We start from the raw sequence: 17,367 nt of genomic DNA on the forward strand, positions 1-17,367 counted from the left end.
GCAGAGCACTGGACTGAGCACTAGATAATAATAATTTATAACATTAGTATACAATATTTATATGTAATAATCGTATTTACTGAGCACTTACTGTGTGCAGAGCACTGGACTGAGCACTAGATAATAATAATTTATAGTATTAGTATATAATATGTATATAATAATCGTATTTATTGAGCGCTTACTGTGTGCAGAGCACTGGACTGAGCGCTAGATAATAATAATTTATAATATTAGTATACTATATATAATAATCGTATTTATTGAGCGCTTACTGTGTGCAGAGCACTGGACTGAGTGCTAAATAATAATAATTTCTAATATTATTATATAACATGTATATAATAATAATCGTATTTATTGAGCGCTTACTGTGTGCAGAGCACTGGACTGAGCACTAGATAATAATAATTTATAACATTAGTATACAATATTTATATATAATAATCGTATTTATTGAGCGCTTACTGTGTGCAGAGCACTGGACTGAGCGCTAGATAATAATAATTTATAATATTAGTATACTATATATAATAATCGTATTTATTGAGCGCTTACTGTGTGCAGAGCACTGGACTGAGTGCTAAATAATAATAATTTATAATATTATTATATAACATGTATATAATAATAATCGTATTTATTGAGCGCTTACTGTGTGCAGAGCACTGGACTGAGCGCTAGATAATAATAATTTATAATATTAGTATACAATATTTATATATAATAATCGTATTTATTGAGCACTTACTGTGTGCAGAGCACTGGACTGAGCACTAGATAATAATAATTTATAGTATTAGTATATAATATGTATATAATAATCGTATTTATTGAGCGCTTACTGTGTGCAGAGCACTGGACTGAGCGCTAGATAATAATAATTTATAATATTAGTATACTATATATAATAATCGTATTTATTGAGCGCTTACTGTGTGCAGAGCACTGGACTGAGTGCTAAATAATAATAATTTATAATATTATATAACATGTATATAATAATAATCGTATTTATTGAGCGCTTACTGTGTGCAGAGCACTGGACTGAGCACTAGATAATAATAATTTATAATATTAGTATACAATATTTATATATAATAATCGTATTTATTGAGCACTTACTGTGTGCAGAGCACTGGACTGAGCACTAGATAATAATGATTTATAGTATTAGTATATAATATGTATATAATAATCGTATTTATTGAGCGCTTACTGTGTGCAGAGCACTGGACTGAGCGCTAGATAATAATAATTTATAATATTAGTATACTATATATAATAATCGTATTTATTGAGCGCTTACTGTGTGCAGAGCACTGGACTGAGTGCTAAATAATAATAATTTATAATATTATTATATAACATATATATAATAATAATCGTATTTACTGAGCGCTTACTGTGTGCAGAGCACTGGACTGAGTGCTAGATAATAATAATTTATAATATTATTATATAATATATATATATAATAATCGTATTTATTGAGCGCTTACTGTGTGCAGAGCACTGGACTGAGCGCTAGATAATAATTTATAATATCATTATATTACATATATATATATATAATAATCGTATTTATTGAGCGCTTACTGTGGGCAGAGCACTGGACTGAGCGCTAGATAATAATAATTTATAATATTATTATATAATTATATATAATAATAATCGTATTTATTGAGCGCTTACTGTGGGCAGAGCACTGGACTGAGCGCTAGATATTAATAATGATAATAATGATGGCATCTGTTAAGCGCTTACTATGTGCCAAGCACTGTTCTAAGCGCTGGGGGGGATGCAAGGTGATGGGGTTGTCCCACTGGGGGGCTCACATTCATCCCCATTTTCCAGATGAGGTCACTGAGGCCCAGAGAATAATAATAATGATGGTATATTTGTTAAGCGCTTATAATGATGATGGTATTTGTTAAGCGCTTATAATGATGATGGTATTTGTTAAGCGCTTACTATGTGCCAAGCACTGTTCTAAGCGCTGGGGGGGGGATACAAGGTGATCGGGTTGTCCCACTGGGGGGCTCACATTAATCCCCATTTTCCAGATGAGGTCACTGAGGCCCAGAGAAGAAGAATAATAATGATGGTATTTGTTAAGCGCTTACTATGTGCCAAGCACTGTTCTAAGCGCTGGGGGGGGGAATACAAGATGATCGGGTTGTCCCACTTGGGGGCTCATATTCATCCCCATTTTCCAGATGAGGTCACTGAGGCCCAGAGAATAATAATAATGATGGTATATTTGTTAAGCGCTTATAATGATGATGGTATTTGTTAAGCGCTTACTATGTGCCAAGCACTGTTCTAAGCGCTGGGGGGATACAAGGTGATCGGGTTGTCCCACTGGGGGGGCTCACATTCATCCCCATTCTCCAGATGAGGTCACTGAGGCCCAGAGACTAATAATAATGATGGTATTTGTTAAGCGCTTACTATGTGCCAAGCACTGTTCTAAGCGCTGGGGGGGGATACAAGGTGATGGGGTTGTCCCACTGGGGGGCTCACATTCATCCCCATTTTCCAGATGAGGTCACTGAGGCCCAGAGAATAATAATAATGATGGTATATTTGTTAAGCGCTTATAATGATGATGGTATTTGTTAAGCGCTTACTATGTGCCAAGCACTGTTCTAAGCGCTGGGGGGATACAAGGTGATCGGGTTGTCCCACTGGGGGGGCTCATATTCATCCCCATTCTCCAGATGAGGTCACTGAGGCCCAGAGACTAATAATAATGATGGTATTTGTTAAGCGCTTACTATGTGCCAAGCACTGTTCTAAGCGCTGGGGGGGATACAAGGTGATGGGGTTGTCCCACTGGGGGGCTCACATTAATCCCCATTCTCCAGATGAGGTCACTGAGGCCCAGAGAATAATAATAATGATGGTATTAAGCGCTTACTATGTGCCAAGCACTGTTCTAAGCGCTGGGGGGGATACAAGGTGATCGGGTTGTCCAACGGGGGGGCTCACATTAATCCCCATTTTCATCATCCTCATCCATCGTATTTATTGAGCGCTTCCTGTGTGCAGAGCGCTGTACTGAGCGCTTGGGAAGGACAAATTGGCAACATTATGGAGACGGTCCCTGCCCCACGGTGGGCTCACGGTCTAAAAGGGGGAGACGGAGAACAAAACCAAACATATTAACAAAATAAAATAAATAGAATAGATATGTACAAGTAAAATAAAGAAATAATGATGATGATGGTCTCTGTGAAGCGTTTATTAGGTGGCAAGCGCTGTTAGTACAGTGCCAAGCGCTTAGTACAGTGCATATACAGTGTATATATGCTTGTACATATTTATTACTCTATTTATTTATTTTATTTGTACATATCTATTCTATTTATTTTATTTTGTTAGTATGTTTGGTTTTGTTCTCCGTCTCCCCCTTTTAGACTGGGAGCCCGCTGTGGGGTAGGGACCGTCTCTAGATGTTGCCAATTTGGGCTTCCCAAGCGCTTAGTACAGTGCTCTGCACATAGTAAGCGCTCAATCAATACGATTGATGAGGATGGTGATGCTCCGCACACAGTAAGCGCTCAATCAATACGACTGACGACGATGCTAACAGAATCAAATAGAGTAAGCGCTCAATAAATACGACTGATGAGGATGATGACGCTCTGCACATAGTAAGCGCTCAATCAATACGACTGATGACGATACTAACAGAATCAGAGTAAGCGCTCAATAAATACGATTGATGAGGATGCTCCGCACATAGTAAGCGCTCAATCAATCAATCAATCGTATTTATTGAGCGCTTACTATGTGCAGAGCACTGTACTAAGCGCTCAGTCAATCAATACGACTGACGACGATACTAACAGAATCAAAGAGTAAGCGCTCAATAAATACGATTGATGAGGATGCTCCGCACATAGTAAGCGCTCAATCGATACGACTGACGACGATACTAACAGAATCAGAGTAAGCGCTCAATAAATACGATTGATGAGGATGCTCCGCACATAGTAAGCCTTCAATCAATACGACTGACGACGATACTAACGGAATCAAATAGAGTAAGCGCTCAATAAATACAATTGATGAGGATGATGATGCTCCGCATATAGTAAGCGCTCAATCAATATGATTGACGACGATACTAACAGAATCAGAGTAAGCGCTCAATAAATACGATTGATGAGGATGATGATGCTCCGCACATAGTAAGCGCTCAATCAATACGATTGACAACGATAAGCGCTCAATAAATACGATTGATGAGGATGCTCCGCACATAGTAAGTGCTCAATCAATACGACTGACGACGATACAGAATCAGAGTAAGCGCTCAATAAATACGATTGATGAGGATGCTCCGCACATAGTAAGCGCTCAATCAATACGACTGACGACGATACTAACAGAATCTAATAGAGTAAGCGCTCAATAAATACGATTGATGAGGATGCTCCGCACATAGTAAGCGCTCAATCGATACGACTGACGACGATACTGACAGAATCAGAGTAAGCGCTCAATAAATACGACTGATGAGGATGATGATGCTCCGCACATAGTAAGCGCTCAATCAATACGACCGACGACGATACTAACAGAATCAAATAGAGTAAGTGCTCAATAAATACGATTGATGAGGATGGTGATGCTCCGCACATAGTAAGCGCTCAATCAATACGACTGACGACGATACTAACAGAATCAAATAGAGTAAGCGCTCAATAAATACGATTGATGAGGATGGTGATGCTCCGCACATAGTAAGCGCTCAATCAATACGACTGACGACGATGCTAACAGAATCAGAGTAAGCGCTCAATAAATACGATTGATGATGATGCTCCGCACATAGTAAGCGCTCAATCAATACGATTGACGACGATACTAACAGAATCAAATAGAGTAAGCGCTCAATAAATACGATTGATGATGATGATGCTCTGCACATAGTAAGCGCTCAATCGATACGACTGACGATGATACTAACAGAATCAGAGTAAGCGCTCAATAAATACGATTGATGAGGATGACGATGCTCCGCACATAGTAAGCGCTCAATCAATACGATTGACGACGATAAGCGCTCAATAAATACGATTGATGATGATGATGCTGTGCACATAATAAGCGCTCAATCAATACGATTGACGACGATACTAACAGAATCAAATAGAGGAAGCGCTCAATAAATACGATTGATGATGATGGTGATGCTCTGCACATAGTAAGCGCTCAATCAATACGACTGACGACGATACTAACAGAATCAAACAGAGTAAGCGCTCAATAAATACGATTGATGATGATGGTGATGCTCCGCACATAGTAAGCGCTCAATCAATACGACTGACGACGATACTAACAGAATCAGAGTAAGCACTCAATAAATACGATTGATGAGGATGCTCCGCACATAATAAGCGCTCAATCAATACGATTGACGACGATACTAACAGAATCAAATAGAGGAAGCGCTCAATAAATACGATTGATGATGATGGTGATGCTCTGCACATAGTAAGCGCTCAATCAATACGACTGACGACGATACTAACAGAATCAAACAGAGTAAGCGCTCAATAAATACGATTGATGATGGTGATGCTCCGCACATAGTAAGCGCTCAATCAATACGACTGACGACGATACTAACAGAATCAGAGTAAGCACTCAATAAATACGATTGATGAGGATGCTCCGCACATAGTAAGCGCTCAATCAATACAACTGACGACGATACTAACAGAATCAAATAGAGGAAGCGCTCAATAAATACGATTGATGAGGATGATGATGCTCTGCACACAGTAAGTGCTCAATCAATACGATTGACGACGATACTAACAGAATCAGAGTAAGCGCTCAATAAATACGATTGATGAGGATGGTGATGCTCTGCACATAGTAAGCGCTCAATCAATACGACTGACGACGATACTAACAGAATCAAATAGAGTAAGCGCTCAATAAATACGATTGATGATGATGCTCTGCACACAGTAAGCGCTCAATCAATACGACTGACGACGATACTAACAGAATCAAATAGAGTAAGCGCTCAATAAATACGATTGATGATGATGCTCCGCACATAGTAAGCGCTCAATCGATACGACTGACGACGATACTAACAGAATCAGAGTAAGCGCTCAATAAATACGATTGATGAGGATGCTCCGCACACAGTAAGCGCTCAATCAATACGACTGACGACGATACTAACAGAATCAGAGGAAGCGCTCAATAAATACGATTGACGAGGATGCTCCGCACATAGTAAGCGCTCAATCAATACGACTGACGACGATACTAACAGAATCAGAGTAAGCGCTCAATAAATACGATTGATGATGATGCTCCGCACATAGTAAGCGCTCAATCAATACGACTGACGACGATACTAACGGAATCAAATAGAGTAAGAGCTCAATAAATACGATTGATGAGGATGGTGATGCTCCGCACATAGTAAGCGCTCAATCAATACGACTGATGACGATACTGACAGAATCAGAGTAAGCGCTCAATAAATACGATTGATGAGGATGCTCCGCACATAGTAAGCGCTCAATCAATCAATCAATCGTATTTATTGAGCGCTTACTATGTGCAGAGCACTGTACTAAGCGCTCAATCAATCAATACGACTGACGACGATACTAACAGAATCAAAGAGTAAGCGCTCAATAAATACGATTGATGAGGACGCTCCGCACATAGTAAGCGCTCAATCGATACAACTGACGACGATACTAACAGAATCAGAGTAAGCGCTCAATAAATACGATTGATGAGGATGCTCCGCACATAGTAAGCCTTCAATCAATACGACTGACGACGATACTAACGGAATCAAATAGAGTAAGCGCTCAATAAATACAATTGATGAGGATGATGATGCTCCGCATATAGTAAGCGCTCAATCAATATGATTGACGACGATACTAACAGAATCAGAGTAAGTGCTCAATAAATACGATTGATGAGGATGATGATGCTCCGCACATAGTAAGCGCTCAATCAATACGATTGACAACGATAAGCGCTCAATCAATACGATTGATGAGGATGCTCCGCACATAGTAAGTGCTCAATCAATACGACTGACGACGATACAGAATCAGAGTAAGCGCTCAATAAATACGATTGATGAGGATGCTCCGCACATAGTAAGCGCTCAATCAATACGACTGACGACGATACTAACAGAATCAAATAGAGTAAGCGCTCAATAAATACGATTGATGAGGATGCTCCGCACATAGTAAGCGCTCAATCGATACGACTGACGACGATACTGACAGAATCAGAGTAAGCGCTCAATAAATACGACTGATGAGGATGGTGATGCTCCGCACACAGTAAGCGCTCAATCAATACGATTGACGACGATACTAACAGAATCAAATAGAGTAAGCGCTCAATAAATACGATTGATGAGGATGATGATGCTCCGCACATAGTAAGCGCTCAATCAATACGATTGACGACGATACTAACAGAATCAGAGTAAGCACTCAATAAATACGATTGATGAGGATGCTCCGCACATAGTAAGCGCTCAATCAATACGACTGACGACGATACTAACAGAATCAAATAAACAGAGTAAGCGCTCAATAAATACGACTGACGAGGACGCTCCGCACATAGTAAGCGCTCAATCAATACGACTGACGACGATACTAACAGAATCAGAGTAAGCGCTCAATAAATACGATTGATGAGGATGACGATGCTCCGCACATAGTAAGCGCTCAATCGATACGATTGACGACGATACTAACAGAATCAAATAGAGTAAGCGCTCAATAAATACAATTGATGAGGATGATGATGCTCCGCACGTAGTAAGCGCTCAATCAATATGATTGACGACGATAAGTGCTCAATAAATACGATTGATGACGATGATGCTCTGCACACAGTAAGCGCTCAATCAATACGACTGATGACGATACTAACAGAATCAAATAAACAGAGTAAGCGCTCAATAAATACGATTGATGAGGATGGTGATGCTCCGCACATAGTAAGCGCTCAATCAATACGACTGACGACGATACTAACAGAATCAGAGTAAGCGCTCAATAAATACGATTGATGATGATGCTCCGCACATAGTAAGCGCTCAATCAATACGATTGACGACGATACTAACAGAATCAGAGTAAGCGCTCAATAAATACGATTGATGATGATGCTCTGCACATAGTAAGCGCTCAATCGATACGACTGACGACGATACTAACAGAATCAAATAGAGTAAGCGCTCAATAAATACGATTGATGAGGATGGTGATGCTCCGCATATAGTAAGCGCTCAATCAATATGATTGACGACGATACTAACAGAATCAGAGTAAGCGCTCAATAAATACGATTGATGAGGATGATGATGCTCCGCACATAGTAAGCGCTCAATCAATACGATTGACAACGATAAGCGCTCAATAAATACGATTGATGAGGATGCTCCGCACATAGTAAGTGCTCAATCAATACGACTGACGACGATACAGAATCAGAGTAAGCGCTCAATAAATACGATTGATGAGGATGCTCCGCACATAGTAAGCGCTCAATCGATACGACTGACGACGATACTAACAGAATCAAATAGAGTAAGCGCTCAATAAATACGATTGATGAGGATGCTCCGCACATAGTAAGCGCTCAATCGATACGACTGACGACGATACTAACAGAATCAAATAGAGTAAGCGCTCAATAAATACGATTGATGAGGATGCTCCGCACACAGTAAGCGCTCAATCAATACGATTGACGACGATACTAACAGAATCAAATAGAGTAAGCGCTCAATAAATACGATTGATGAGGATGGTGATGCTCCGCACATAGTAAGCGCTCAATCAATACGACTGACGACGATACTAACAGAATCAAATAGAGTAAGCACTCAATAAATACGATTGATGAGGATGCTCCGCACACAGTAAGCGCTCAATCAATACGACTGACGACGATACTAACAGAATCAGAGGAAGCGCTCAATAAATACGATTGACGAGGATGCTCCGCACATAGTAAGCGCTCAATCAATACGACTGACGACGATACTAACAGAATCAGAGTAAGCGCTCAATAAATACGATTGATGAGGATGCTCCGCACATAGTAAGCGCTCAATCAATACGACTGACGACGATACTAACAGAATCAAATAGAGTAAGCGCTCAATAAATACGACTGATGAGGATGATGATGCTCCGCACATAGTAAGCGCTCAATCAATACGACTGACGACGATACTAACAGAATCAGAGTAAGCGCTCAATAAATACGATTGATGAGGATGCTCCGCACATAGTAAGCGCTCAATCAATACGACTGACGACGATACTAACGGAATCAAAGAGTAAGCGCTCAATAAATACGATTGATGAGGATGATGATGCTCCGCACATAGTAAGCGCTCAATCAATACGACTGACGACGATACTAACAGAATCAAATAGAGTAAGCGCTCAATAAATACGACTGATGAGGATGGTGATGCTCCGCACATAGTAAGCGCTCAATCAATACGACTGACGACGATGCTAACAGAATCAGAGTAAGCGCTCAATAAATACGATTGATGAGGATGCTCCGCACATAGTAAGCGCTCAATCAATACGACTGACGATGATACTAACGGAATCAAAGAGTAAGCGCTCAATAAATACGATTGATGAGGATGATGAGGCTCCGCACATAGTAAGCGCTCAATCAATACGACTGACGACGATACTAACAGAATCAAATAGAGTAAGCGCTCAATAAATACGATTGATGAGGATGGTGATGCTCCGCACATAGTAAGCGCTCAATCAATACGACTGATGACAATACTAACAGAATCAAATAGAGTAAGCGCTCAATAAATACGATTGATGAGGATGCTCTGCACATAGTAAGCGCTCAATCAATGTAACTGACGACGATACTAACAGAATCAAATAGAGTAAGAGCTCAATAAATACGATTGATGAGGATGGTGATGCTCTGCACATAGTAAGCGCTCAATCAATACGATTGACGACGATACTAACAGAATCAAATAGAGTAAGCGCTCAATAAATACGATTGATGAGGATGATGATGCTCCGCACATAGTAAGCGCTCAATCGATACGACTGACGACGATACTAACAGAATCAAATAGAGCAAGCGCTCAATAAATACGATTGACGAGGATGCTCCGCACATAGTAAGCGCTCAATCAATACGACTGACAACGATACTAACAATCAAATAGAGTAAGCGCTCAATAAATACGATTGACGAGGATGCTCCGCACACAGTAAGCGCTCAATCAATACGATTGACGACGATAAGCGCTCAATAAATACGACTGATGATGAGGATGCTCCGCACACAGTAAGCGCTCAATCGATACGACTGACGACGATACTAACAGAATCAAATAGAGGAAGCGCTCAATAAATACGACTGATGAGGACGCTCCGCACATAGTAAGCGCTCAATCGGTACGACTGACGACGATACTAACAGAATCAAATAGAGGAAGCGCTCAATAAATACGACTGATGAGGATGATGATGTAAGCGCTCAATAAATACGATTGACGAGGACGCTCCGCACGTAGTAAGCGCTCAATCGATACGACTGACGACGATACCAACAGAATCAAATAAATAGAATGGATAAGGACGGGTCAATGTAATAATTTTCCAGAGGAGGTCACCCAGCAGCCGCGTGGCGGGGGCGGGATTCGAACCCACGACCTCGGACTCCAAAGCCCGGGCTCTCCCCACCGGGCCACGCTGCTTCGTGGCAGCCGACGTGCCCACGCGGACCGTTGCCGACGCGGATTTTCCCCGGCGCTCAGCGCAGTGCTCCGCGCCCCGGAAGCGCTCAGTAAGTAGCCCGGTGGGCCCTCACCTTCTTGACGGTGCCCAGGTAGAGGAGGCCGTCGGTCCAGCGGGCGAGGACGTCCTGGCCCTCCCAGAGGCGCGGGCCGGCCCGCGGGGGCCCGGCCGGGGGCGCGGCGCGGCTGGGCCGGGGCGGGTGGGCCATCACATCCTCAGGCAGGCTCCTGTAGTAGACGACGGACAGAAGTCGGGGGGCGGGGGGGTCGCTGCTCCCCTCAGATTCAATAAAAACGGCATTTATTATCGATAATAATAACGATGATGGTATTTGTTAAGCGCTTACTATGCGCCAGGCACTGTACTGAGCGCTGGGAGACATCCGAGGTCACCGGGTTGCCCCGCGGGGGGCTCACAGTGCGAGTGTGTGCGTGTGCATGCGCTTAAAATAATAATCATGATGGTATCGGTTGCCCACTTGGACTTCCCAGGCGCTCAGTACAGTGCTCTGCACACGGTAGGCGCTCAATAAATACGGTTGAATGAACCTGTTAAGCGCCTACTATGCGCCAGGCACTGTGCTGAGCGCTGGGAGACATCCAAGGTCATCAGATATTGTCCCACGGGGGGCTCACGGTGAGAGTGTGTATGTGCCTAAAATAATAATAATAATGACGGTGATGGTATTTCTTAAGCGCTTACTATGTGCCAAGCACTGTACTGAGCGCTGGGAGGGATCCGAGGTCATCGGGTTGCCCCGCGGGGGGCTCACAGTGCGAGTGGGTGCGTGTGCATGCGCTTAAAATAATAATCATGATGGTATTGGTTGCCCACTTGGACGTCCCAAGCGCTCAGTACAGTGCTCTGCACACGGTAGGCGCTCAATAAATACGGTTGAATGAACCTGGCTTAAAATAATAATAATCATAATAATGATGGTATTGGTTGCCCACTTGGACTTCCCAAGCGCTCAGTACAGTGCTCTGCACACAGTAGGCGCTCAATAAATACGGTTGAATGAACCTGGCTTAAAATAATAATAATCATAATAATGATGGTATTGGTTGCCCAGTTGGGCTTCCCAAGCGCTCAGTACAGTGCTCTGCACACGGTAGGCGCTCAATAAATACGGCTGAATGAACCTGGCTTAAAATAAGAATAATCATAATAATGATGGTATTGGTTGCCCACTTGGGCTTCCCAGGCGCTCAGTACAGTGCTCTGCACACGGTAGGCGCTCAATAAATACGACTGAATGAACCTGTTAAGCGCTTACTATGTGCCAGGCACTGTGCTGAGCGCTGGGAGGGATCCGAGGTCACCGGGTTGCCCCGCGGGGGGCTCACAGTGTGTGTGCATGTGCTTAAAATAATAATAGAAGTGAAGCGAGACCCGGCAGACGTGGGGGGGAGGTGGGATTCGAACCCGTGACCTCGGACTCCCAAGCCCGCGCTCTTTACACGTATGCGGTAAACATACTACGGTGAGCGCTCAATAAATACCACTGATGACATACGTGCTATGTTTGCTGCCAAGGCTTCCAACCAAATAATAATAATGATAATAATGATGGTATTGGTTGCCCACTTGGGCTTCCCAAGCGCTCAGTACAGTGCTCTGCACACGGTAGGCGCTCAATAAATACGGCTGAATGAACCTGGCTTAAAATAAGAATAATCATAATAATGATGGTATTGGTTGCCCACTTGGGCTTCCCAAGCGCTCAGTACAGTGCTCTGCACACGGTAGGCGCTCAATAAATACGGCTGAATGAACCTGGCTTAAAATAAGAATAATCATAATAATGATGGTATTGGTTGCCCACTTGGACTTCCCAGGCGCTCAGTACAGTGCTCTGCACACGGTAGGCGCTCAATAAATACGGCTGAATGAACCTGGCTTAAAATAAGAATAATCATAATAATGATGGTATCTGTTGCCCACTTGGACTTCCCAAGCGCTCAGTACAGTGCTCTGCATACGGTAGGCGCTCAATAAATGCGGTTGAATGAACCTGGCTTAAACTAATAATAATCATAATAATGATGGTATTGGTTGCCCACTTGGGCTTCCCAAGCGCTCAGTACAGTGCTCTGCACACGGTAGGCGCTCAATAAATACGGCTGAATGAACCTGGCTTAAAATAAGAATAATCATAATAATGATGGTATCGGTTGCCCACTTGGACTTCCCAGGCGCTCAGTACAGTGCTCTGCACACGGTAGGCGCTCAATAAATGCGGCTGAATGAACCTGGCTTAAAATAATAATAATCATAATAATGATGGTATTGGTTGCCCACTTGGGCTTCCCAAGCGCTCAGTACAGTGCTCTGCACACGGTAGGCGCTCAATAAATACGGCTGAATGAACCTGGCTTAAAATAAGAATAATCATAATAATGATGGTATTGGTTGCCCACTTGGGCTTCCCAAGCGCTCAGTACAGTGCTCTGCACACGGTAGGCGCTCAATAAATGCGGCTGAATGAACCTGGCTTAAACTAATAATAATCATAATAATGATGGTATTGGTTGCCCACTTGGGCTTCCCAAGCGCTCAGTACAGTGCTCTGCACACGGTAGGCGCTCAATAAATACGGCTGAATGAACCTGGCTTAAACTAATAATAATCATAATAATGATGGTATTGGTTGCCCAGTTGGGCTTCCCAAGCGCTCAGTACAGTGCTCTGCACACGGTAGGCGCTCAATAAATACGGTAGAATGAACCTGTTAAGCGCTTACTATGTGCCAAGCACTGTGCTGAGCGCTGGGAGGGATCCAAGGTCAGCAGGTTGCCCCGCGGGGGGCTCACAGTGCGAGTGTGTGTGTGTGCATGTGCTTAAAATAATAATAATGATGGTATTGGTTGCCCACTTGGACTTCCCAGGCGCTCAGCACAGTGCTCTGCACACGGTAGGCGCTCAATAAATGCGGCTGAATGAACCTGGCTTAAAATAATAATAATCATAATAATGATGGTATTGGTTGCCCACTTGGGCTTCCCAAGCGCTCAGTACAGTGCTCTGCACACGGTAGGCGCTCAATAAATACGGCTGAATGAACCTGGCTTAAAATAAGAATAATCATAATAATGATGGTATTGGTTGCCCACTTGGGCTTCCCAGGCGCTCAGTACAGTGCTCTGCACACGGTAGGCGCTCAATAAATACGGCTGAATGAACCTGGCTTAAAATAATAATAATCATAATAATGATGGTATTGGTTGCCCACTTGGGCTTCCCAAGCGCTCAGTACAGTGCTCTGCACACGGTAGGCGCTCAATAAATACGGCTGAATGAACCTGGCTTAAAATAATAATAATCATAATAATGATGGTATCTGTTGCCCACTTGGACTTCCCAGGCGCTCAGTACAGTGCTCTGCACACGGCAGGCGCTCAATAAATACGGTTGAATGAACCTGGCTTAAAATAATAATAATCATAATAATGATGGTATTGGTTGCCCACTTGGACTTCCCAGGCGCTCAGTACAGTGCTCTGCACACGGTAGGCGCTCAATAAATACGGCTGAATGAACCTGGCTTAAAATAATAATAATCATAATAATGATGGTATTGGTTGCCCACTTGGGCTTCCCAAGCGCTCAGTACAGTGCTCTGCACACGGCAGGCGCTCAATAAATACGGCTGAATGAACCTGGCTTAAAATAATAATAATCATAATAATGATGGTATTGGTTGCCCACTTGGACTTCCCAGGCGCTCAGTACAGTGCTCTGCACACGGCAGGCGCTCAATAAATACGGCTGAATGAACCTGGCTTAAAATAAGAATAATCATAATAATGATGGTATCGGTTGCCCACTTGGGCTTCCCAAGCGCTCAGTACAGTGCTCTGCACACGGTAGGCGCTCAATAAATACGACTGAATGAACCTGTTAAGCGCTTACTATGTGCCAGGCACTGTGCTGAGCGCTGGGAGGGATCCGAGGTCATCAGGTTGCCCCGCGGGGGGCTCACAGTGTGTGTGCGCATGGGCTTAAAATAATAATAATAATAATAATAATGTTGGTATTTGTTAAGCGCCTACTACGTGCCAAGCACTGTGCTGAGCGCTGGGGGGGGGGGGGGGATACAAGGTGATCAGGTTGGGGGCTCCCAGTCTTCATCCCCATTTTCCAGGTGAGGAAACCGAGGCCCAGAGAAGTGAAGCGAGACCCGGCAGACGTGGGGGGGAGGTGGGATTCGAACCCGTGACCTCGGACTCCCAAGCCCGCGCTCTTTACACGTATGGGGTAAACATACTACGGTAAGCGCTCAATAAATACCACTGATGACATACGTGCTGTGTTTGCTGCCAAGGCTTCCAACCAAATAATAATAATGATAATAATGATGGTATTGGTTGCCAACTTGGGCTTCCCAGGCGCTCAGTACAGTGCTCTGCACACGGTAGGCGCTCAGTAAATACGGCTGAATGAACCTGGCTTAAAATAAGAATAATCATAATAATGATGGTATTGGTTGCCCACTTGGGCTTCCCAAGCGCTCAGTACAGTGCTCTGCACACGGCAGGCGCTCAATAAATACGGTTGAATGAACCTGTTAAGCGCCTACTATGTGCCAGGCACTGTGCTGAGCGCTGGGAGGGATCCAAGGTCATCAGGTTGTCCCACGGGGGGCTCACAATGAGAGTGTGTGTGTGTGTGTGTGTGTGTGTGTGTGTGAATAACAGAGAGACAGAGAGTGTGTATGCGCTTAAAATAATAATAATAATAATGATGGTATTTGTTAAGCGCTTACTATGTGCCGAGCACTGTGCTGAGCGCTGGGAGGGATCCAAGGTCATCAGGTTGTCCCACGGGGGGCTCAAGGTGAGAGTGTGTGTGTGTGTGTGTGTGTGTGTGTCTGTGTTTAAAACGACGATGATGGTATTTGTTAAGCGCTCACTATGTGCCAAGCACTGTTCTGAGCAATGGGAGAGATAAAATAATAATAATAATAATAATAATAATAATAATAATGATGGTATTTGTGGCCAACTTGTCCTTCCCAAGCGCTTAGTCCAGTGCTCTGCACAGAGGAAGCGCTCAATAAATACGATTGAATGAATGAATCAATGAATTTGTTAAGCGCTTAGTATGTGCTAAGCACTGTTCTGAGCACTGGGAGATATAAAATGATAATAATAATAATAATAATAATAATAATGATAATGATGATGGTATTTGTTGCCAACTTGGACTTCCCAAGCGCTTAGTCCAGTGCTCTGCACACAGGAAGCGCTCAATAAATACGATTGAATGAATGAATCAATGAATTTGTTAAGCGCTTAGTATGTGCTAAGCACTGTTCTGAGCACTGGGAGAGATAAAATAATAATAATAATAATAATAATAATAATAATAATAATAATGATGATGGTATTTGTTGCCAACTTGGACTTCCCAAGCGCTTAGTCCAGTGCTCTGCACACAGGAAGCGCTCAATAAATACGATTGAATGAATGAATCAATGAATTTGTTAAGCGCTTAGTATGTGCTAAGCACTGTTCTGAGCACTGGGAGAGATAAAATAATAATAATAATGATAATAATAATAATAATAATAATAATAATAATAATAATAATAATAATAATGATGGTATTTGTGGCCAACTTGTCCTTCCCAAGCGCTTAGTCCAGTGCTCTGCACTCAGGAAGCGCTCAATAAATATGATTGAATGAATGAATCAATGAATTTGTTAAGCGCTTAGTATGTGCTAAGCACTGTTCTGAGCGCTGGGAGAGATAAAATAATAATAATAATAATAATAATAATGATGGTATTTGTGGCCAACTTGTACTTCCCAAGCGCTTAGCCCAGTGCCCTGCACACAGGAAGCGCTCAATAAATATGATTGAATGAATGAATCAATGAATTTGTTAAGCGCTTAGTATGTGCCGAGCACTGTGCTGAGCGCTGGGAGAGATAAAATAATAATAATAATAATAATAATAATAATGATGGTATTTGTTGCCAACTTGTCCTTCCCAAGCGCTTAGTCCAGTGCTATGCACTCAGGAAGCGCTCAATAAATACGATTGAATGAATGAATCAGTGAATTTGTTAAGCGCTTAGTATGTGCTAAGCACTGTTCTGAGCACTGGGAGAGATAAAATGATAATAATAATAATAATAATAATAATGATGATGGTATTTGTGGCCAACTTGTCCTTCCCAAGCGCTTAGTCCAGTGCCCTGCACACAGGAAGCGCTCAATAAATACGATTGAATGAATGAATCCATGAATTTGTTAAGCGCTTAGTATGTGCCGAGCACTGTTCTGAGCACTGGGAGAGATAAAATAATAAGAATAATAATAACAATGATGGTATTTGTGGCCAACTTGTCCTTCCCAAGCGCTTAGTCCAGTGCTCTGCACACAGGAAGCGCTCAATAAATACGATTGAATGAATGAATCAATGAATTTGTTAAGCGCTTAGTATGTGCTAAGCACTGTTCTGAGCACTGGGAGAGATAAAATAATAATAATAATAATAACAATGATGGTATTTGTTGCCAACTTGTCCT

The 17,367-nt window shown here is 42.6% G+C and overlaps 1 protein-coding gene across 1 annotated transcript in view; it reads right to left on the bottom strand.

Annotated features, from left to right (window-relative positions):
- PHF1 (PHD finger protein 1) overlaps positions 1 to 17,367 on the bottom strand; it is a 53,715-nt gene that overhangs the window by 31,125 nt on the left and 5,223 nt on the right. The window contains exon 2 of the mRNA XM_038742184.1: positions 10,906 to 11,059. Within this exon, the coding sequence (XP_038598112.1) occupies positions 10,906 to 11,040 (135 nt within the window). The 5' untranslated portion in view covers positions 11,041 to 11,059. The remainder of the gene's footprint in view (positions 1 to 10,905; positions 11,060 to 17,367) is intronic.

Source organism: Tachyglossus aculeatus, unplaced genomic scaffold (genome assembly GCF_015852505.1).
Source record: "Tachyglossus aculeatus isolate mTacAcu1 unplaced genomic scaffold, mTacAcu1.pri scaffold_101_arrow_ctg1, whole genome shotgun sequence".
NCBI lineage: Eukaryota > Metazoa > Chordata > Mammalia > Monotremata > Tachyglossidae > Tachyglossus > Tachyglossus aculeatus.